General features: G+C 42.4%; 2 protein-coding genes across 4 annotated transcripts in view; one reads left to right on the top strand and one right to left on the bottom strand.

Moving 5' to 3' along the window:
* Nucleotides 1–210: 210 nt before the first annotated feature.
* stip1.S (stress induced phosphoprotein 1 S homeolog) lies at nucleotides 211–22,626 on the bottom strand (the record flags this gene model as incomplete). Its single annotated transcript, NM_001093652.1, is given in 14 exon segments — nucleotides 211–487; nucleotides 2,010–2,182; nucleotides 2,366–2,469; nucleotides 3,192–3,228; nucleotides 4,287–4,411; nucleotides 5,613–5,709; nucleotides 7,002–7,122; nucleotides 8,794–8,896; nucleotides 8,992–9,118; nucleotides 9,284–9,455; nucleotides 16,429–16,570; nucleotides 16,665–16,806; nucleotides 16,930–17,139; nucleotides 22,528–22,626. Coding segments are annotated over 12 exon segments (1,293 nt in total). The 3' UTR covers nucleotides 211–414.
* The window catches only part of macrod1.S (MACRO domain containing 1 S homeolog), a 220,259-nt gene continuing 218,191 nt past the window's right edge, over nucleotides 22,276–24,343 (top strand). For 2 of the 3 annotated variants that reach the window (XM_041560764.1, XM_041560765.1), the window contains exon 1: nucleotides 22,276–22,860. In XM_041560764.1, the coding sequence (XP_041416698.1) occupies nucleotides 22,410–22,860 (451 nt within the window). In that variant the 5' untranslated portion in view covers nucleotides 22,276–22,409. The remainder of the gene's footprint in view (nucleotides 22,861–24,343) is intronic. The other variant, XM_018260040.2, reaches the window with a different exon arrangement.

The following is a 24,343-nucleotide window of genomic DNA, read 5'->3' as shown; positions in this document are numbered from 1 at the left end:
TGGCCTGAGCAAATGTTGGACTGTAAAGTAAGTTTGTCTGGGATCCACGAACCTTTAGGTTTTAACATAATGTTGATAAGATTATTCATTCACTGGCACACACCTTTGTTTTTGCTCGTTGGTTTTTTTTTTTGTATGGATTCAGTTTGAGGCAAGTGCCCGGGTGATTAATACTTCGAGGAATAAACTGCCAGGAATTGGGCACGAGTGTGGCGTGCTGATCTTTATTAACAATATGACAGGCTGATAAACATGAACATGAGGCCGACGGAACAAGAAAGAAGTCCGAGTCACACTGCAAGTCCTTCCCAAGAGCTACTGCACAACGTTACAGCCTCTCAGTAAGGAACGAGCGAGTGAGAAGACTCCGCGGAGGACGACTGAACAAGGAGAAAGGAACAATAGTGGAATTTATCACCGGATGGCGATCAAACCAACATCCATCAACTTCTGTATTCTCTGGGCGATAACTGGGTTTTTAAGATGTCTGCAAAAGAAAAAAACACACAAGATTTAATTAATTGACACACACTTGTCTGTGTGATACAACACAATATAAAGATGAAGTGAAGTGGCTTCAGTAGGAGATAGAAGACTGGAGAGGTCTGGAATAGAGGCTGCGGGAACTCAGCGTGAATCTGGGGGATATTTGCTCTCCTAAATACATCCAATAACTAGTTTAAAGGATAAGTAAACCCTAAAAATAAGTGAATGTAAAATTGACGAGGGGCTATTATAAGCACTTTTGCATTGTACATTCATTATTTTTTTTATTTTTAATTCCAAGATATTAAAGGAGAACTAAAACCTAAAAATTAATGTGGCTAGAAATGCTATATTTTATATAGTGAACGTATTGCACGAGGCTAAAGTTTCAGCTTGTCAATAGCAGCAATGATCCAGGACTTAAAACTTGTCACAGGGGGTCACCATCTTGGAAAGTGTCTGTGACACTCACATGCTCAGTGGGCTCTGATTGGCTGTTGAGAAGCTAAGCTTAGGGCTCGTCACTAATTATCCAGCAGAAAATGAGCTTCCCTGGCTGTAATATAAGCTGATGCTACAGGTTTGCTGATTATTCAATTCTGATGCTAATTGCACTGGTTTCTGTGCTGCCATGTAGTAATTATGTGTATTAATTACTAATCAGCCTTATATTGTGACATTTCTATTCTATGTGTACTGTATATTGTGAGTGGGTCCCTAAGCTCAGTAAGTGACAGCAGCACAGAGCATGTGAATCAGTGAATCAGCAGAAAAGAAGATGGGGAGCTACTGGGGCATCTTTGGAGACACAGATCTTTACTGCTAAAGGGCTGTGGTTGCCTTGGGCTGGTACAGAAGCACAAAACATCATTTACAACATTTCTACCTACTTCTTTAGTTTAACTTTCCTTGTCCTTTAAAGGATACATGTGTGTTAATATGAATGAATTTTGTTACAACAGCGCCACCTGCTGGTCAGTTTCCCACCAGTCTGACCAGCAAGTAGTCAAGGAAGTTGTCAGGAGAAAGAAAGAGGCTGATGTTCTTCTGCTTAGGAATAAAATTAGAAACCTTTCTCACATCTTTCCTAAGCAGAAGAAGATCAGCCTCTTTCTTTCTCCTGACAACTTCCTTGACTACTTGCTGGTCAGACTGGTGGGAAACTGACCAGCAGGTGGCGCTGTTGTAACAAAATTTCATTCATATTAACAGCACATGTATCCCTTAATATCTTGGAATTTAAAAATAAATAATGAATGTACATTGCAAATGTGCTTACATTTATTTTACGCTTACTTTTAAGGTTTACTTCCTCATCCTCTAACTGTCAGTTAGGGAGAATCGGGGATAAAAACTGATTTGCTGTCAAAGATATATTCTTGGATTTATGGTGAAAGACTGATAAAACAATATGTTTTCCTGAATCTGTAATCTTATGTGCAAAAGAGGACTTTGAAAGATTAAAACTGCAAACTTCATGGAAAAGATCCTTTTCCGTTTCATTCCCCAATGGAAATACTCACTCGCTTAGTGCTTGTGGGTCCTTCTGCATCTGCTCCAGGATAAGCCTCATGGCTGGATCACTCATAATTTGCTGCACCTCTGGATCCGCCATCGCTCTGCGCTTTACGTCCTCAGGATTGTCATTGCGGTTATACTGTGACATCATGCAGCGCTGGTATCCGTCTTTTGCCTCCTGCAAGGATACGTAAAGATAACGTGAGATGGGAGCACCGTCCATCAATTAGAGAAACAAAAAGGTGGTGTGCAGGGTCCAGTGAAATAATCACATGTAGGGGAGAGAGAAAAAGACTGACCCATATAACTGCACCTTCCCATCTACTAGAGCCAAAAAACTGCAATACTTTCTGAAACGTACCTTACTAGTGGAGTCCAGCTCCGTTGCTTTCTGATATGCATCCATAGCTTTGCTGTAATCTTTCATGGCCTCCAGGGCTGCCGCTTTACGCGTGTAACCTTTAACTGCAATAGGATCAATAAAGGTGAATAAGAAGAGCTTTTGAATGATAGAAAATTAGCAGTAAGGCAAGGAGTATCTGAAGTGCTCAAGTACTTGGCTTAGGGGTATACTGAATGCTCACAGTGCAAGGACAATGCAAATCTGGACCAAAATGCTCAAATAAAGTCTGTAACTGCTCCATGCACTTCCAATATGGCACTTTTTATTCAATATTTTCTGAAATGACAGATAAAGCTGGGCTCACTGCAGAAATTCCCCTTCTAGCAAACATTTTAGGTTGAAATGCCTGTTAACAAAAGGGAAACCTTCTAGGAAGGACTGGAACTAGGAGTTGGCACGGGCCTAGGGCACAACACTTGTGGGTGCTAATCTGTACCTCATCTACCTGCGTATCCAAACTGACCTGAATTTGTAGGAAATGCAGTAAAATTATCCATGGAGAACGTGATCTGAATGTCTTTCACCCCCACGAAGAGCTGCCTTGCCAAACAGATCTCCAATTGGAGTGTTACGTTTGTGTCCATAATGTTACTGCCAGTATTTATCTCCAAAAGCTGCTTTCAGTGCCCGTTTCAGTTTGGAGAGGCCTATTGAGCAGCTTTTATCGGTCCCTGTATGGCCAGCTCTAAACTTATTATCTTTTTGTAACTTCTAGTACAGCAGTAAAGATTATTTATAGGAAAATTATACTTCTTTTAGAGCACACAAAAAACTTCAGACTTACTGAAATTGGGTTCCAGCCTTATGCACTCCTCGCAGTCCTAGGAAAAGAGGACAAAGATAGATAGATAAATATATAGCTATTTATTAAACTGTACTGCTTGTGCTGCTGCAGCAAAATTCCACTCACCCTCAGCTTTACCAGATAATAAAATCAGTTTAGTAATCACCATAGAGATCTGCAGAACATTAGTCTATGTCAAATGATCCAATATACATTGCAAACAAGGATCCATCCTTTGTGGCTGCTACAAACAGTGGGAAATGTGTGCAGTGAGTGACCTATGCAACATGCTCCTGAAGAATTCGGCACACTGCATAGAATTTGAATTTAATACAGCAACGAGAATTGGCTTAATATTAATTTATGTTCACTGGTGCCATAGCCTGTGCCAAAAGTCGGCCTAACAATGTCTGTTTTGTGATAGGTCTAAGAATGCCTTAGAAAGTTGTCTTGCAGAAGAGAAATGGGACGTAAATGACAACCGTCTCCAGCAAGATGATGTCTCAATTGCTTCTCTTCAACAGATTATTTGGCACACCAGCCATTTGACTGCAAAGTGCCCTCATGGAGAACAAAGGATTAAAGGGGTGCTTCACCTTTAAGTGGCTAATTCTATGCAACTTTTTAATTGGCCTTCATTTTAATAGTTTTTGAATTATTTGCCTTCTTCTGACTCTTACCAGCTTTCAAATGGGGGGTCACTGACCCCATCTAAAAACAAATGCTCTGTAAGGCTACACATTTATTGTTATTGCTACTTTTTTTTTTTAAATATTTTTATTTTTATTTATTTATAATGTTATTGCTACTTTTTAATACTCATCTTTCTATTCAGACTCTCTCCAATTCATATTCTAGCCTCCTATTCAAATCAATACATGGTTGCTAGGGTATGTTGGGCCCTAGCAACCAGATTGCTGAAACTGCAAACTGCTGAATAAAACGCTAAGTAACTCAAAAACCACAAATAATGAAAAATGAAACCCAACTGCAAATTGGCTCAGGATATCACTCTCTACATCACACTAAAAGTTAATTTAAAGGTGAACAACCCCTTTAATACAAATAACGGACTATGTTTTAAACATTCCTCACCTTGAGAGCCAGCTGAAACTCCAGTAGTTTGGTGTAGCAAGCTGCTCTGTTGCTGTACAGTTTAGCATCGTTTGGATTCCTTTTGATGGCCTCTGAGTAATGTCTCACGGCTTGCGGGTAGTCTCCTACAACCGTAAAAGATGCACTCGGAATTTCATTGTAAACTCTACTAAAAGATGCATTTAGATACAGTAGGTGCAATGTTTATTAAGGGTCCTCCTGCCTCCTCACATAAAAATTCTATAGCTATTTGCACAGCTGATTTCCCAATGGGCTGATTAGGTGGAATACAGTAATATACTAAGGCAGGGGTCCCCAACCTTTTTCAGCCATGAGCAACACACACATGAAAAAATGTACCTGAGTGGTGCCAAATAAGGATTGTGATTGGCTATTGGTAGCCCTTTTGTTGACTGGCAGCTTACAGGTGAGTCTATTGGTCAATACACCTGGTTTTTATACAACCAAAACTTGCCTCCAAGCCTGAAATTCAAAAATAATCACCTGCTTTGAGGCCACTGGGAGCAACATCCAAGGGGTTGGGGAGCAACATGTTACTCACGAGCTACTGGTTGGGGATTAAAAAGCAATAGTGTCCAGAAAGAATGTTTGCATAAGGTAATTGAGTCTGTGCCATTATAATAACACACAATGCACAGGACTGTTGGTAATTAGAGTATACAGAAACACAAATCAAAGGAGGGAACTCCAAGTATCAATTTTTTTTTTTTTTAAGGATAGAGTATCAAATGTAAAAGGCGCTGCTGTTAACCCAGGGATACCACCAACAAGTAACCCAAAAGCTCAATATCACATGTAATGGGTTCGCACATTCTAAATAATATACAGGAAAAGGGTGGTATAAAGTAAATTTCTTTTATGTAGAGGAAAAATGTACAACAGGTAAATCAATATCTTCTACAAGACAATTTATATACAATAGTACTGATCAGTATATACATACCACCAATTTTGTAAATTCAAACCACAAGGAACAGATACACTTTGGGGTATTCTCATTCTTTAGCAAAGTGTATCTGTTCCTTGTGGTTTGTTTTTCTTCTTTTGCTTTGAATTTACAAAATTGGTGGTATGTATATACTGATCAGTACTATTGTATATAAATTGTCTTGTATAAGATATTGATTTACCTGTTGTACATTTACATAAAAGAAATTTACTTTATACCACCTTTTTCTTGTATATTATTTCGAGTGTGCGAGCCCATTACAGGTGGTAATTAGAGTATAGTCAGACCTCATACTAAAAGGTTAACAGTTTTAGTAACGGCACAATGACAGGAGGTCTACTTAGGGAAGGCCTTACCTTTCTGGAAACTTTCATTCCCTTTATTTTTCTCTTCGAAGGCTAGGTCTGGGTTTATATAGGCAAGACGTTCCTGTTCCTTTAAAATCTTTTCTGCCTAAAATATGGGTGAAAGGGAAAAAAAAAAAAAAATGATGGTTATAGAATATATTCCATTTATACGGAACCCACTAGGGGCCCTAGTTGGTTAATTATTTTCTCTATTATGTTAAAAAACTTCCCCTGACCCTTACTTGGACCAAACACATGTATGTTACACAGGCAACACAGGCACATGAGCAGTATGCTGCCAATATAGAGTTTGCTGTGCACATACATGTGGCCAGGGACAGCAAGCACAATGCATTGGTTGCATTTTTCAAAATGAATCAGTTAATAGTGCTGCTCCAGCAGAATTCTGCACTGAAATCCATTTCTCAAAAGAGCAAACTGATTTTTTTTATATTCAATTTTGAAATCCGACATGGGGCTAGACATATTGTCAATTTCCCAGCTGCCCCAAGTCATGTGACTTGTGCTCTGATAAACTTCAGTCACTCTTTACTGCTGTATTGCAAGTTGGACAGATATCACCCCCTCCCTTTTTCCCCCCCCAGCAGCCAAACAAAAGAACAATGGGAAGGTAACCAGATAGCAGCTCCCTAACACAAGATAACAGCTGCCTGGTAGATCTAAGAACAGCACTCAATAGTAAAAACCCATGTCCCACTGAGACACATTCAGTTACATTGAGAAGGAAAAACAGCAGCCTGCCAGAAAGCATTTCTCTCCTAAAGTGCAGGCACAAGTCACATGACATGGGGCAGCTGGGAAATTGACAAAATGTCTAGCCCCATGTCAGATTTCAAAATTGAATATAAAACTCTTGGCTGGTTTTGTACATTAGACCTGACCCTATTTGGAAAACATACAGATTAGGACCGAGTAGCTCAGTTTCTATCACATGGCCACTCAGAAGACAGTGCAGTCTGCAGCTGTTATAGAGATAAAGTTTTAGTAGGAAGATCCATGGTATGGTATGACCCAAAGAGACACTGACATGGTTTGACCCAAAGAGACGGTGACATAGTTTGACCCAAAGAGACAGTGACATGGTATGACCCAAAGAGACAGTGACATGGTATGACCCAAAGAGACAGTGACATGGTATGACCCAAAGAGGCTCTTTTGAGAAATGGATTTCAGTGCAGAATTCTGCTGGATCAGCACTATTAACCGATTCATTTTGAAAATTTTTTTTTTTCCCATGACAGTATCCCTTTAAAGAAAAGGAGCTTGGGCTGAAATAAATAAGTTTGTAATCGGGGTCACTGGGTGCCTTACAACAAAATAACCCCGTCTGTTATATTCCCACTTTAGCTGAACTGTCCTTTCTTATCTAATCTTTACCTGCTGACACTTCTTTAGAACCTCGGGTGTCCTGTGCTCTGCCAGCGACTTGTTGAAGAATTGAGTTGCCTCTTTGTATTTCTCCTCCTTATAATAAGAATTGCCGATGCGAGCGTAGGCTCTGAAAGTGAAAATGAAAGAAGGAATTAGAATTCCCGAATGGATTCCATTACAACGAATTCACTGCAGGATTACAAATGCACTACTTTGTTTACTTCATCCTATAGGTCAATGAAAATTCTAAACGAGTAAAGATTTACACTTAATAGCAGGAACCAACTGGGATTAAAATAGGCCCTAGCATTTTAAACACACAAAGGCCCAATAAATAGGGACTGTCTATGGCATCTTACAGCAGTCTCTCTAGCACAGTGATCCCCAACCAGTAGCTCGTGAGTAACATGTTGCTCCCCAACCCCTTGGATGTTGCTTCCAGTGGCCTCAAAGTAGGCGATTATTTTTGAATTTCAAGCTTGGAAGCAAGTTTTAATTGCATAAAAACTAAGTATACTGCCAAATAGAGCTTCCTGTAGTCTGCTAGTCCACATAGGGGCTACCAAATAGCCAATCACAGCCCTTATTTGGCACCCCAAGGGACTTTTTCATGCTTGTGTTGCTCCCCAACTCTATTTACATTTGAATGTGGCTCTCTGGTAAAAAAGGTTGGGGATCCCTGCTCTAGCATTTACCAGTATCCATAGATTGGTTAGCAGGTACCTGTAAAATAGTGTGCACTGGTTTTAGTGTTCCAATGCTGTGCCAAAAACAGCATTAATCATTTTTGTGGCACCTGGATTTTACAATTGACTGTTGTTCTTAGATCTACCAGGCAGCTGTTATCTTGTGTTAGGGAGCTGCTATCTGGTTACCTTCCCATTGTTCTGTTGTTAGGCTGCTGGGGGGGGGGTGATATCACTCCAACTTGCAGTACAGCAGTAAAGAGTGATTGAAGTTTATCAGAGCACAAGTCGCATGACTGGGGGCAGCTGGGAAACTGACAAAATGTCTAGCCTCATGTCAGATTTCAAAATGAAATATAAAAAAATCTGTTTGCTCTTTTGAGAAATGGATTTCAGTGCAGTATTCTGCTGGAGCAGCACTATTAATGGATATATTTTGGAAAAAAAAAAATGTTTTTCCCATGACAGTATCCCTTTAAATGACCCTTCCTTAGGCTGCACTCATACATCCATCCTGGCTGGACCAAAAAGTTGCTAGAATAGAAATAAATGAAGAACGTAAAAGATTTTCAGGACAGTGAATGACCAGCAGACAGATGCAGGTGGTCAATATATAACTCTGCCAAATCTATAGCCCGCTTTATTGATTCACTACAAAAACTGTAGTAGAAATGAATGTTTCCTGTAATGCAACACTTTATAATACACAAAAGCCATGAATATCTTGTAAATTATATCCGTATAAACTGTGACTAGTGATGTCATCAGTTAAAAATGGTGAGTAGTGATGTCATTTTTCACTAAACTTGTGTATTATAATAAAGTAACCCTTGTTGGAAAATATGAGGCTATTAGAAGTTACCTCGGAGTTCCATGACCTGTATAAAAGCACTTGGCCTTCAGCCTCGTACTTTTATATGATCATGCAACTCCTAGGTAACTTATAATATCCTTATATTTTACAATGGGTGTACTTTATTCACTACATATACATTGGTATTTTAAGCAAGAGTCACATCTAACTGATTTCAAAGCCATCAGCCTGACCCAACCATCATATACTGTACACTTCATCCAACCCCAATAAAAGACTCTGATAGGCCTTCACTTACTTGGCAATTTGGCGGTAGTCCTCACGATTCTCTCTTCCTACTTCAATCCCTTTTTCACAAAGATCTCTGCATTTATTGTAATCTGCCTGCTCAAAGTATACAGCTGGAAAACAGAACAGGGTAACGAAGTCAGAAAAGGCAAAAAATACATCTAACTGGATCACTAGGAAATAAAATATTTAGGTTTACACTACTTACCTGCTTGATTAGTAATGTAGGTCATGTTGGTTGGATCCAGCTCTTGAGCTTGGCCATAATGTTTCAGGGCTGTCTCAAAGTCCTTCTTCTTGTAAGCCTCATTGCCCAACTCCTTTTCCTTTTGAGCCTGGAGGAACAAAGTTTATAGTATTCAGATTTTTATTTTCAGAAGACTGCAAAAAATTGAATTAAAGAGAATAATCATAATTATTGGGTTGGGGGTAGAGACCATCAGTATTAAGCACATGATATAGAATATTGCATCTTCAAGAACCAAAGGCATGATGCTCACCTGCTTTTTGTTTTCAGGCAAGTCTTCCTCCATTGGCTCAGGTTTTGTCTCTTTTTTAGGTTGGGGAGGTGGTGGGGGAGGAGGTGCATCCTCCTCCTCATCATCAGCATTGCCAAGCTCTACTCCAAGCAGAACACTAAGGGTTGTCATCACCCTTGGATCTTGTAGCTTCCTAAAAAGCAAGACAGCAATGCTTAAATCATTTCAACTCACACAGAGGCACCCCTGGGGGTTCTAACTGGTGCACATTGCAATGTGAGTGTGAAACTGGTCATCTACTGGTCTGGGAATGGTTGGATGAAGCCATGGCCATATACATGCAAATACACAAATATAAAAACCAAGATGCTGTATTGCATAGTTTTAGAAAATAATAAACCCTACCTATAATGTCACTAGCCTTAACTTAAAGGGATTCTGTCATGATTTTTATGGTGGAGTTTTTATTTCTGAATTACACTGCAAATAATTGACTGTACAATATAAAATGTCATTCCTGAACCGGCAAGTGTATTTAGTTGTAATATTGGTGTGTAGGTGCATCTCAGCTCATTTTGCCTGGTCATGTGATTTCAGAAAGAGCCAGCACTTTAGGATGGAACTGCTTTCTGGCAGCCTGTTGTTTCTCCTACTCAATGTAACTGAATGTGTCTCAGTGGGACCTGGATTTTACTATTGAGTGCTGTTCTTAGATATACCAGGCAGCTGTTATCTTGTGTTAAGGAGCTGCTATCTGGTTACCTTCCCATTGTTCTGTTAGGCTGCTGGGGGGAAGGGAGGGGTGATATTACTCCCCTTGCATTACAGCAGTAAAGAGAGACTGAAGTTTAGCAGAACAGAAGTCACATGACTGGGGGCAACTGGGAAAGTGAAAATATGTCTAGCCCCATGTCAGATTTCAAAATTAAAGATAAAAAAAAAATCTGTTTGCTCTTTTTAGTAATGGATTGCAGTGCAGAATTCTACTGGAGCAGCACAAGTAACTGATGTGTTTTGAAAAAAAAAAAAAAAATAGATTTTTGTACTTACCGTTAAATCCTTTTCTCTTGTCCTACATTGGGGGACACAGGCACCATGGGGATGAAGATCCTGTTGCTTGGAGAAAGGACACTAAAAGGTTAAAGTGGCTCCTCCTCCTCCTGCTCTGGGCTTCATCCCCGCCTACCTCCTCAATCCTCAGTTTTCTGACCGAAGAAGAGATGACGAGCCCTACCAATTGCCCATGTGAAGAGAAGGAGCTCCTCCCCAATGCAAGCTAAGCACGGTATGAACCACCTGCTGTTTGAAATTGTTGCTATTTGAACAACAAAAATTATATAAGATATTACCTGATCAATATTAACATGAACTAATACAGGGAGGGAAGGCCTGTGTCCCCCAATGTAGGACAAGAGAAAAGGATTTAACGGTAAGTACAAAAATCTATTTTTCTCTTGCCTAGATTGGGGGACACAGGCACCATGGGGACGTCCCAAAGCTACCCATGAGGGCGGGACTTTTTACCCCTAGTGTTCAGGGAATAACCACCTGCAACACTTTCCTGCCGAAGCTCGCTTCGGCTGAGGCGATGTATGCACCTTGTAGAATTTGGAAAAGGTGTGTGTGGATGACCACACTGCAGCCCTACAGACCTGTTCTGCTGAAGCCTGGAGGCGAACCACCCAAGAAGTGCTGAGTGAAGAAGTAGAATGAGCTGAACCTGGAAGGGTGTGGCCTTACCTCGTACCTCACAGGCCTTCAAGATTGTTGACCTAATCCATCTTGCATTGGTGGCCTTAGATACCTTAAGGCTTTTCAGTGGTCCTTCTGGTAAGACAAAGAGGTTGTCTAGCTTTCTTCTACTCTTGGTAGCCCTGGTGTATGTTCTGAGAGAACGAACCACATCTACATATGTAACTGTTCCAAATATGTCTTTTGTTCAGGACAAAATGAAGAAACCACCAGGTCCTGGTTAAGATGGAACTCCTTAGGAAGAATCCTAGGTAGGTCTCAACACCGCCTTGTCCTTGTAAAAAATCAAAAATGGTGGACGACAAGATAGAGCTGCTAGTTCTGAAACTAGTCTAGCCAAAGTGATGGCTAATAGAAAACTACCTGAAAAGTCAGCAGAGTTAATGGAATTGAGCCAATGGCTCGAACGGTTGCTCCTGCAATACAGAAGGTACCATATTGCGATCCCAGGGAGGGATTGTATGACGGTATGGCGGTATCATCCTCAATGCTCCCTGTAGGAAGGTCTTGATGTTGGGCAGCATTGCAAGCTGCTGCTGCTGAAAAAGGATAGATAAGGCTGATACCTGAACATTCAGTGAGCTGAGTGCCAGCCCTTATTTCTAAACCCTCCTGAAGGAATAACAATAGGCTACTTTCGTCCCAGGACTGTGGGTCTTCGGCTTTAGATTTACACCAGGATATGAATGTTCTCCATACCCTGTGGTAGATGCGTGCGAAGACGGGCTTTCTGGCCCTTAGTAAGGTCGGTATGGCCTTTTTTGGAACTCCTGATCTGGCTAGGATTATGGCTTCAAGTGTCATGCTGTTAAATCCAGCCATGGTGAACTCAGGTGGAGGATCAGTCCCTGAGATAACAGATCCATTCTGTCTGGAAGGTGGAATGGTGCGTCCACTGATGAACTTATGAGCTCTTCGAACCAAGTGTGGTGTGGCCAGTAGGGTGCCACTACAACTGTTTCTACCCTTCTTGATTACACTTGGCAGAAGTGCCAGTGGTGGGAAGACATATGCTAGGTGAAACTGCCACGGAACCATAAGTGTGTCCATGCTAGGGCCAGAGGGTCATTGCTTCTTGTGAAGAACCTCGTAAGCTTGTTGTTGTACCTGGATGCCATTAAGTCTACTTCCGGAGTGCCCCACCTTGCCAGAATCAGTTGAAAAAACCGCTGGGTGTAGGCTCCACTCTCCCTGATCTAAGGTCTCTCGGCTGAGAAAATCTGCTATCCAGTTGCCCACTCCAGGGATATGAACTGCGGAGATAGCTGGTACCGTGTTTTACACCCACAGAAGAATTTGCTGTGCCTCTGCGAGGGCAGCTTGACTCCTTGTGCCTCCTTGGTGGTTGATGTAAGCCAACGCTGTCACATTGCCTGACTGTATTCTTACAGGTAGATCTTGAAGTCTGCCTGACCATTGGAGCAATGACAGGTAGATTGCTCTTAATTCCAGGATGTTGATGGGGAGTAGTTCTTTCTGTGACCAACGTCCCTGTACGGTTAGGTCTCCCAATACTTCTCCCCAACCTTGTAGACTGGCAACTGTTGTGATGACTGTCCACTGGTGATTGGGGAAGGGTTTTCCTGACGGAAGTGTTGTTGGTCAAAGCCACCAACTGATAGAGGTTCAAACTAGATCTGATAGGGGAATCCTGCAGTTTAGGTTCGCTCAGTTCCTCCTCTGGTGTTGGAGTAAGGCTCTGCATGGCTCTGGTGTGGAGCTGCGCATATGGAATCGCAGGATGACACTATAGTCCCTAGCACTCTCATGGCAACCTTAAAGGTACCTGATCCATTTTTTGCAGAGATGGCAGGAGCCCCTGCATGGAGGTGATCTTGGATTGGGGAAGGAAGGCTCTTCCCAATGAAGAATTTAGATCAAGCCCTAAATATTCAGTACTCTGGGAAGGTATGAATCGAGAATTTTGGAAGTTTATCTGCCAACCTAACAGCATTAGTGTCTGGAGATGAGTTGTGGCCAGTGCCATGGAACGGGCCTTTACCAGTTGGTCGTCCAGGTATGGTACGACACTCACTCCCTGCAGTCGCAGGTCCTCTAGAGCCGCAGCCATGACCTTTGTGAATAGCCTTTGCGCGGAGGATAGTCTGAAGGGGAGTGCCAGGGATTGCCAATGTTCTCCTGCCACTGAAAAGTGAAGGACCCAGTGGTGGTTGGGATGTATGGGGACATGCAGGTATGCCTCTTTGATGTCGATCACCGCCCTGAAATCCTCTGTGTCCAGGGACATTAGGACTGACTGGATGGATTCCATCTTGAAGTGGTGCTTCTTGACATGGTCGTTTAGTGCCTTTAGGTCTAGCACCAGGTGAAAAGATCCATCCTTTTTGAGTACTATAAACTGGTTTAAGTAGAAACCGAAGCCCCTTTTACCTTTGAGGGACCGCCATTACTACTGCGGAGGCAGTCAGGGCGTTTGGAACCCCATGGAAAGCTGAGTGCCTGGGTTCTGTGGTAGGGAGCCTTGAGATGGAAAATCACCTCGGAGGTAGCTGAGCGAATTCTATGAGATAGAAATGATCTGTAGGACCCAGGGTTCCAGTACTCTATGCCGTCACACCTCCCGAAAGTGACTTAAGCGTCCGCCAAAGGGTTTAGCTTTCAGGGGTGGGCACCTCCTCATGCGGAGGCTGTTTTGTCCCGTGCGGGCTTAGGTGCTGCTCTGCTTCCTGACCAAGAAGTGCTCTGCCTTGACTGGAATCTGGGGCGGGTCGGAGCTTGTTGCTTTTCATGTTAGGACCTCTGGCTCTGTAGCTTGAGAATTTTCCTTCTCTGTTCAGCACCAAAAAGTTTTTTTTTTTTTTTTCTCCGAGAATGGGAGACCAAGCAGAGACCACTTCAAGGTAAGATCTGTTGACCAGTTTTTTAGCCAAAGGAAACGTCTGGCTGCAATGGATTATGCCGAAGCCCATGTGACGAGCTTAGCCGCGTCCAGGACTGCTACGCAAATTTATATATTTGTGTCCGCTATCGGAGCTAGAAAGAGGTTGGGCCACCTGTTCCACCCAAACTTCCATTGACCTGGATACCCATGGGGTGGCAATAATAGGTCGGAGAGTTCTGCCTGCTGCTGTAAAAATCGACTTGCAGAAACCCTCAAGACGTTTGTCGATAGGATCGTTAAAGGAAGCCGCATCGACTACTGGAATGGTGGTGGTCTTTGACAATTTAGAGACGGGTGGGTCCACTGCTGGGGGTGAAGACCAAGGTCTGTAAAGTAAAAGGATAAGTTTGAGTAAAGCGATGGAAAATTGGACTCTATGGTCTGGCGTTTTCCATTGTGCTTTAACAATGTCGCCCAGCTGTTCATAGGCTGGAAAGACACAAGAAGACTTCTTTTGCCTCTTGAAAATGTTATTGGTTTGCTAAAGGTGGGGTGTGCCTGAATCAGGCTCTCGACCTCTCATTGTGATCTAGGGGTATCCTGATCCTATTCATCTGCGGATAGGATCTGTCCCTCTTCCCAATGCCTCTTCCTGTTCATCAGGCAAAACAGGTGGGGAAAGGGGAGGTCGCTTTGTGACCGACTGCTGAGTGACCGGTCTGTGAGGCTCTGTAGATAGGTGCTGTAGGACGGTATCTAGAGTCTCTGGAATTCTGGCTAGGTTTTGTAGACCCGCTACAGATAGAGCGCACACCATTCAGAATCCAAGCTCGTTTGATTAGCCGTAGCTGTCGCAGAGCTGGCTGGTAGGGCTGTGTGGGATTGTAATTGTGCAGTGACTGCTGCAGTCTTACAGGCTTCACATATTGGCTCAGCCAAAACACTAGCAAATTTAGGTCTGCAAGTAGCCCATGCCAAATACTAAATTGCATTGGTGGTACATGCAGTTGCCTGCTTGGGAAGGGACTGGTCATCTGCCCTGCCCGTCATGGCTATACTATGTAGTGCAACCCAGTAAGTAAGATATTGGGGAATATTAGGAGAGTCCAGAGGAGTGAACCACTTCTCCCTTAGAGTGCAATCTGTGGAGACAGAGGGAAGTAGTGAAAAACCCCACAGTAGGTCCCATAGAGAGAGGGAAGTGTTAATCCCCTAGAGAAAGAGTAAGGGAAGTGTAACTACCTATTCACCAAGGTAGGAAGGAATGGTACCTTGTTCTTCTCTGTGAGAGACAGTGAGGCTGGAAACGCTCAGTACTGGAGAGAGAGATGCGGATCCAAAATGGCCGCCAGAGAGGTTTCCCGGGCTTTGGTATAGTACCTTAGTAAGATGGCGCCCGTGAGGCGCGTGTGCAGCGACTCGTGCACAATGAAATAGACGCATCGCCAGATGGTGGCGCGAAAGATCGCTGGGAATGGCACTGAGTTACCAATGCGGGGACTACTTTTAGTGCTGTTGTCCCATTATGATCTACATATATAAAAGCATTGTTAGAATTCTGTTCCATGGAAATATGACTTAATATTGATTCATGAGAAAATGTATATTGTAACCTTAACATAAATATCAAATAAAAAGCATGAAACAGGAGGGTGATTTAGACAAACTGTGTGTTGACAGTGTCTTTATATCTACTGATGACCAGCTAAAGGTCTACTGGTAGATCCCATCTACCTTTTGGACATCCCTGGCCTAGGGAAATCTTTGTCAGAGAATAGCAGTGAAAGTGAAACTAAATGCCTAGGAAAATCTGTGTGAGAGAATAGCAGTGAAAGTGAAACTAAATGCCTTTCTGCAGAGCTGACATGCAGCATGTAATGGGGGGAGGGAGGAGGGAATTGACTTACCTCCTTGTGCCAGCCAGGAATGCTCAATAAAAGATATACCCTCCGTCGTGGCTACTGGTGCAGCCTCCGGAGAGCGGGAACCAGTGCCCAGGGTAGTGTGGGGGGGGAGCTCCCCAGCCTGCAGCCTCCGTAGAGCGGGAAGGCTATAGAGCATCTTCAGATCAGAAGTCCTTGGCTGGAGGGGTTCTGGAAGAGAAACACTGACCCCTAGTAGTGGCATGATACTGAATAAATCTGTACCATTGCTCCCAGCCACGAAGTGTCCATCCTCCTTCTGAGGACACTAAAAGAAAACTGAGGATTGAGGAGGTAGGCGGGGATGAAGCCCAGAGCAGGAGGAGGAGGAGCCACTTTAACCTTTTAGTGTCCTTTCTCCAAGCAACAGGATCTTCATCCCCATGGTGCCTGTGTCCCCCAATCTAGGCAAGAGAAAATCCCTTTTTTTTTCCTCATGACAGTACACCTTTAAGTGGATTAGGTTTTCTGGCTATAATAATATAAGATCTTGACAAAGGGATGAGATATACTCATCTAACTTACACCAGAATGGTCAAAGTTGCAATGATTTACTGCACTTATGCAAGGGAGAACCAACATTAAAGTGTCCAACACTGGTGGTAAAACGGATAGTTTTACAAAAAACTTTGTGACTGTTCTCAACTTACGTTCCAAGATCAGATGGTTTGTTCTTCAACTGTTCAATCAGCTCTCTGTAGCTGGGGTCACTCAGCAATGAACGGGTACGAGGATCAGACTCCAGTTTTTGGAACAAGTTTGGAGAATTGAAAGGATTCATGAATTTTCTCTCTAAATAGAAGTGAGGAAACAAAGCAGAGGGATCAGTTGGGAATTCCGAGTCTGGTGGTTCATCTTAGGGAAGAAAGGGAAAATGTTATAGTACCTGCCAACCTGGCCTCCATGTTTTGCAGCCCCTCTTTCAGCTGTGCATTTGTTGGCTCATGCCTCAATCCCTCTTCATACGTTTTCTTTGCTTCTTCAAAGCGATTTAGGAATTCTAAAGCCGCTGCTTTCCTAGAGTAACCCTGAAAGCAAACACTTTTTATAGAAGTATTTATAATAAAAAGACAAAAAAAACTAAATCTTTAGAGGTTTTTGTTTTAATGCACGTATGCAAATCTACACATGCTCAGCTCTGTAGGTCCCACCTTTCCCCAGTCCGGTTTCAGCTCCACAGTTTTGCAGCCATCTTCCAGTGCTTTAGGGAACTCTTTCTTTTTGGCGTAGGCTGCAGAGCGGTTGCTGAATAGGACGTGATTTTTGGGGTCGAGTTTGATGGCTTCTGTGTAGCATTTAACTGCTTCATCCAAATCCCCTGATGAAAGTGCTTTGTTTCCTTTCTCTTTCAGTGCGTTTGCCTGACGGGAGAGAACAGACACAACAAATTAGAAAGATATACAGAACAATAAGCCATATTTATGACAAATGTAGAACCAACATATTTATTCTCTATCCCTCAACCTAGACCTTTTATTGCTGCTTAATTAACTCTTGTGCTGCTGGTGCCACCCCCACTCTTACCAGCGTGGGTTGAATAGAAAATAGGAGAAAGCGGAATATAACTGTATCAATTAAAGGAAAACTATACCCCCCAAACAACGTAGGTCTCTATAAAAAGATATTGCATAAAACAGCTCATAATTAAAACCCTGCTTCATGTAAATAAACCATTATCATAATAATATACTTTTCTATTAGTTTGTGCCATTGGGTAATCATAAATAGAAAATTGCCATCTTAAAAAATAAGGGCCGCCCCCTGGGATCGTAGGATTCACAAACATACCAACAAACCATACATGTTAGGTCACATGAGCCAATTAACAGACAGCGTCGTGTCTTTTGCTTCCACACTTCTTCCTGTTACAGTTAGAGCTGCTGTATTTCTGGTCAGGTGATCTCTTCCTGTTACAGTCAGAGCTGCAGTATTTCTGGTCAGGTGATCTCTTCCTGTTACAGTCAGAGCTGCAGTATTTCTGGTCAGCTGATCTCTTCCTGTTACAGTTAGAGCTGCAGTATTTCTGGTCAGGTGATCTCTTCCTGATACAGTTAGAGCTGCAGTATTTCTGGTCAGGTGATCTCTTCCTGTTACAGTCAGAGCTGCAGTATTTCTGGTCAGGTGATCTCTTCCTGTTACAGTCAGAGCTGCAGTATTTCTAGTCAGCTGATCTCTTCCTGTTACAGTTAGAGCTGCAGTATTTCTGGTCAGGTGATCTCTTCCTGATACAGTTAGAGCTGCAGTATTTCTGGTCAGCTGATCTCTTCCTGTTACAGTTAGAGCTGCAGTATTTCTGGTCAGGTGATCTCTTCCTGTTACAGTTAGAGCTGCAGTATTTCTGGTCAGCTGATCTCTTCCTGTTACAGTTAGAGCTGCAGTATTTCTGGTCAGGTGATCTCTTCCTGTTACAGTTAGAGCTGCAGTATTTCTGGTCAGGTGATCTCTGAGGCAGCACAGATAGAGTCATGAAATGGTGGTTCAAGGCAAGAGATGTAAAAGGGCAATATTTACTTAAATATATATTCCAGTTTGGTAAGATTCTTTAATATGCCACTTAATATGATATGAACTATCTGTTGCTTAAGTGTTCATTTTGGGGGTATAGTTTTCCTTTAACTGTATCAATGCTCAGCCAAACCAACCAGAATGTGCACACCGGTCCTGTGTACAAAGTGGCCAGTAGCCGTGGTACAAACACACCTCTTAATGCTACTTGGACACAAGAATCTGGGGGAGGGGGTAATTGTATAAAGCTTTGCCTCTTCTGATAATAAGAAATGTAGCTCAACTTCTACAGAACCAAACCTTCCCCTTTGTACATAAAGTTATAAACGAGGATTTCTCCTTCAGCTTGTACGTCCCAGCAGATACAAAGACAACACACAAGCTCAGCTGCAGACAAGTAAACTCAGTTATGTGACTATAGAGGAAGCAGACCCTGCGGCTGTTGGGGGTACGGACTGATCAACAGTTTCAGCTTATGTTTTAACTGGACCCCAGTAACTTTAAAGGGGCTGTTCACCTTCAAAAAACAAGATGTTTCCCGATTGATCATCAGAAATAATGATTTTTTCCAATTACTTTCTATTTTCTATGTGTCTACGTTTTTCTAATATTGAAGTGTAAAGTGTCATTTTTCACCTTCTAAAGCAGCTCTGGGAGGGGGGTCGCCGACCCTGTAAACTGTTCTAAATGGATACATTTAGTTGATACATTTGTTATGTTTGTCTCTGCTGGGTTTCATTACAGGCAGCTGTTAGAATTGATACAATAGTTACTGATCCAGAGATGCTGCTGAGAAATGGATCAACTAAATGTTGTAAAATTGTAACAGAATCTGCAAAATTACTGAGCTGTCAGACTCAAACACCAGAGACACAAACATTAGACTTTACTCTTAGATTTTGGAAAAACAGTAAAAAATAAATAATGTAAAGTAATTGAAAAAAGTCTTTATTTCTGGGGAACAATCTGAAAACAAATGAACTGAAAAAAGTGTTTGGAAGGTGAACAACCCCTTTAAGTCGTACCAGAGATCAGCATTAGGTGGGCAAATACGAGGGAAATCCAAATATGAGACCAATTGCAGAGGTTTGGAATCAGGGTTGCCAGGTTGGAGGTTTTCCAGCCAAATTGGGCTGCTAGTCAAGGTACAGATTTGGGCTACTTTTTGGGCCTTTGGTTGGTTTGTACTTTGGAAACCAGCCAATGTTTTTCGTTGCCCTAATGTGCCAAGCCTGTGTGTCCCAGTGCATGTTGGGTAATGTGGTTTTTGTGGCAAGTTGAATGTAAGACTACAATACCCAGCATGCAATGGGACTGACTTGTGTAGAAGTCGGGAGTTCCCACATTTTGGCCTCTGTACCCCAGTCTCCCGTCACTCTTAAGCATTCTCACTTTTTCCACTCACTTTCCTCCATTTCAGACAATTTTGGGGCAAAAATCTGCCGGTCACCAAAATGTCTAGAGGTTGAGCTGTTTGACCAATATTTAATGAAATTGTATTTTACCTCCTGGGCCCCCTCTGTACTCACTGTAACATGGTTTGACCCAAGAGATTGTGACATGGTTTGACCCCTTTAACATGGTATGACCCAAAGAGACTGTGACATGGTATGACCCACAGAGACTGTGACATGGTATGACCCACAGAGACTGTGACATGGTATGACCCAAAGTCAGAAGTGCCACACTCACACAACTCACTGTTTGCAGCCTCGGGTGCACGCTGAACTCCTCTCTGCACAGGTTCTCTACACATGGATAAACAATTGCAGCAAGCCTTGATAAAGGGCTGGAATAGTCCGAAACGTTGCCGTTGTTGCACGAATAAAAAAGTTTTTTCAAACATCGGAGTGCTGCTGCAATTGTTTATCCATGGTATGACCCAAAGAGACAGTGACATGGTATGACCCAAAGAGACAGTGACATGGTATGACCCAAAGAGACAGTGACATGGTATGACCCAAAGAGACTGTGACATGGTATGACCCAAAGAGACAGTGACATGGTATGACCCAAAGAGACAGTGACATGGTATGACCCAAAGAGACAAAAGAGACTGTGACATGGTATGACCCAAAGAGACAGTGACATGGTATGACCCAAAGAGACAAAAGAGACTGTGACATGGTATGACCCAAAGAGACAGTGATATGGTATGACCCAAAGAGACAGTGACATGGTATGACCCAAAGAGACAGTGACATGGTATGACCCAAAGAGACAGTGACATGGTATGACCCAAAGAGACAGTGACATGGTATGACCCAAAGAGACAGTGACATGATATGACCCAAAGAGACAGTGACATGGTATGACCCAGAGAGACTGTGACGTCAGGGCTGATGCTACAGAGTCAGTGGAGTTAGATATTGTACAATAAAGTAGTAGTTCAGCAAGAGCTATTACATTGAATACAATTAAATGCAGTTACAAAGCGATAGGAAGGTTATATCATCACACACAGGCCAGACTGATCACTCCAGGACTGAGCCACGAGCTGATAAGCAAATCCCCAGCAACTACGGAAGCCGAACTTGTACATTTAGGCGACGCCAGTGATCTGCAGGCTGCCCCTTGTATCACACCGATCACTCTTAACTAACAATTGCCCCTTACCGCCTCCATTGCAGCCCTCTGATTCCGACCTCCCCACGCGTCTTCTCGAACCTACTAAACGATGACAGTTCGAGTCCCTCCTACCAAGTCTTCAACTATTTGTCGAGAATTTTAAGCGCCCTTCGCTGACAGGTCAATGCTGTTATCCATCACTTGGCCACGCCCCTTGCAGACGCTCCCACCGAGATTATCCCGCCCATTCTCTGCTTCAGCAGCGGATTGGCTGGCTGTAAGGCTCACGGATGAGGAGACATTGGCTGGAGAATTCTGGAAGCTGCCGCCACACTGATTGGTTGCATCGAGGGCTAAGGGTTCTGATTGGTTTCAGACTCCACTCGTTTCATTGCGGAATAGTAATGTCACTTCCCACTACAATGTGTTCGATTGTAGGAAGCTGCACTGTACCACGTGACCCTCATACACATTGTATCCACCTCCTTGTTGTAGGTTGTGGTTCAACGACTGCTCCACACACAGGGTACAGGGACACGTGTCTAGCCATGTGAATATGTGCTTTTTCTAAAACCTGCTTAAAGGGGGGGGGGGTTCATCTTTAAATGATCTTTGAGTATGTTATAGAATGGTCTATTCTAAGCAACTTTTCAATTGGCCTTCATTCATTATTTTATATAGTTTTTAAATTATGTGCCTTCTTCCTCTGACTCTTTCCAGCTTTCAAATGAGGGTCACTGACCCCACCGAATAAACAAATGCTCTGTAAGGCTATAAATGTATTGTGATTGCTACTTTTTATCCAGAACCTCTCCTATTCATATTCCAGTCTCTTATCAAATTAGTGCCTGGTTGCTAGGATAATTTGGACCATAGCAACCAGATTACAGAAATTACAAACTGGAGAGCTGCTGAATAAAAAGCTAAATAAGTCAAAAACTACAAATAATAAAAAATGAAAACCAATTGCAAATGGTCTCAGAATATCCCTCTCTACATTATACTTAAAGTTAATTTAAAGGTGAACAACGCCTTTAATTATAATGTAGAGAGTGATAATGTGAGAATATTTGCAATTGCTCTTTTTTTTAATGATTTAGCTTTTTGTTTAGAAGCTCTCCAGTTTGAAACTTCAGCAGCTGTCTGGTTGCTAGGGTCCAAATTACCCTAGAAACCGGGCAATGGTTTGATTGATAGCCTGGAATGAATAGGAGACAGCCTGAATACAAAGGTAAGTAATAAAAAAAAAATAGAAAGCAATAATGTTATAGACTGCTGGGGTCGGTGCCCCTGTATTAATGCTGAAAAGGGGCAAAGCAGAAGGCAAATAAGCAACTTATTATAGACTGACATTCATCAACCAATGTAAACAGCCCATTTTACAACAAACACACGCTATTGGTGGGAAGCCTGTACAGGTGAAACGAGGCTTGAAACGCACATGCGTTCCACTTCCGCAGCGCGTCCGCACATCTGACTCCCTCACTCCGCACTTATATGGGCGAGGAATTGGTCAGCGCTAATAATAACCAGGAGAAAGTTGACTAAATATAGAAACATGCAGCGGCTTTCCGTTCTGCTCAGAGGCTCAGGTCACAACTTGTCAGCGTTCGGACACGGGAGGAAGGTTATCAGAACAGTTAACTCAAACGACAACAAGCCCACTCCTTTCTCACGTCAATTCCGCGCCCGTGTTGCTCCCGCCGTCATCTCGGCATCCAACCAGCGAGCTCGGCAATACTCGGGGCTCTGTGGTAACGCCCACTTAAAGGACCGATCCTTCTCCAGACCACGCCCACTAACTTTTCGCACGCTTTCCCAGAAGTTCACACCTTTTGCCACGCCCAGAGGCAATTCTCCTTTTACAGGTGCCCCAAGTCATCGCTTTACGTCATTGCTGCACTGCGCTTTCTTCTCTTGCTCACCTGGCCCTAAGCTTTATTCCTCAATGGCTTCCAGTGGCAAAATTGACTTGAATTCACCTACCACCTGCTGGAAAGAGGCAAAAAGTGAGTAAGAAAGAGATATTTTAACCTGTTCCATTATATTATTACATTCTATGTAGTACAGTAATATACTTTTATTTGTCTATGCTATTAAAGGGGAACTTGCAAGAAAATGTAATATAAGATTCATCATACTGAAATAAGAAACTTTCTAAATACAATCAATTAAATATTCTGTATCATTTCTGAAATAATCAAGTTTATGTTCACTATTCCTCTCTCAGCATCTGTTTCTCTTCATTCTCTCTTCATTCAGTAGTTGGGTGTCAGATATTCACTGACAGTTACATCCAATATATCTTATAGGGGGGCTCCTTTTGCCTAGAAGATGTATTAGAGCTCACTCAAATTAGAGTCCTGCGCAGAACCAATTTCTAAACCCCGGACCCAACCAGCGACCCAGATATTTACCCACCTTGATCTGCTACCAGACCTGGACCTGCAATTGCCTTATCCGCAACCCGCCGACCACCATCAAACAGGAAGTGATGTGGCTGCAAACTGGAAGTGACATAATCAAAAGTGGGCGGGGACAGAAACCCGTTTTGTAAAACTTTAAAAGGAGTAAAATATAGACAATATTGCATAAGATAAGAAATTTAGATGAGATCCGCAACCTGACCCGCGACCCACAGTCCTGCATCTATACCCGCACCTGAAAATCCTCCCCTCATTCTGCAGGGTGCCCTTTTTTTTGTGAGTAACCCGCGGGTACCCGACTCTAACTCAAATAACTGATTCCAGTACAAACAAAATGTAACAAAATAACTGCCTTTTGCACAAATCCTGCATGTAGAGAGACATGATGTCTGGTGAGTTTAATAGAGTGAGCTCTAATACATCTTCTAGGCAAAAGGAGCCCCCCCTATAAGATATATTGGATCTAACTGTCAATGAATATCTGACACCCAACTGCTGCATGGTACTGACCCGCTGCAGGACTCTAACTCAAATAACGGATTCCAGTACAAACAAAATGTAAAAAAATAACTGCCTTTTGTACAAATCCTGCATGTAGAGAGACATGATGTCTGGTGAGTTTAATAGAGTGACCTCTAATACATCTTCTAGGCAAAAGGAGCCCCCCTATAAGATATATTGGATCTAACTGTCAATTAATATCTGACACCCAACCTCCTAGCATATGTATTAGAGCTCACTCAAATAACTGATTCCAGTACAAACAAAATCTAACAAAATAACTGCCTTTTTGCACAAATTCTGCATGTAGAGAGACATGATGTCTGGTGTGTTTAATAGAGTGAGCTCTAATACATCTTCTAGGTAAAAGGAGCCCCCTTATAAGATATATTGGATCTGTCAATTAATATCTGACACCCAACTGCCGCATGAAGACAGAATGAAGAGAAACAGATGCTGAGAGAGGAATAGTGAAGATAAACTTGATTATTTCAGAAACAATGCAGAATATTTAATTGATTGTATTTTAAAAGATTTTCAGTATGCTGAAGCTTATATAAAATTT

This window comes from Xenopus laevis, chromosome 4S (genome assembly GCF_017654675.1).
Source record: "Xenopus laevis strain J_2021 chromosome 4S, Xenopus_laevis_v10.1, whole genome shotgun sequence".
NCBI lineage: Eukaryota > Metazoa > Chordata > Amphibia > Anura > Pipidae > Xenopus > Xenopus laevis.
This window is presented reverse-complemented; position numbering and strand designations above follow the sequence as displayed.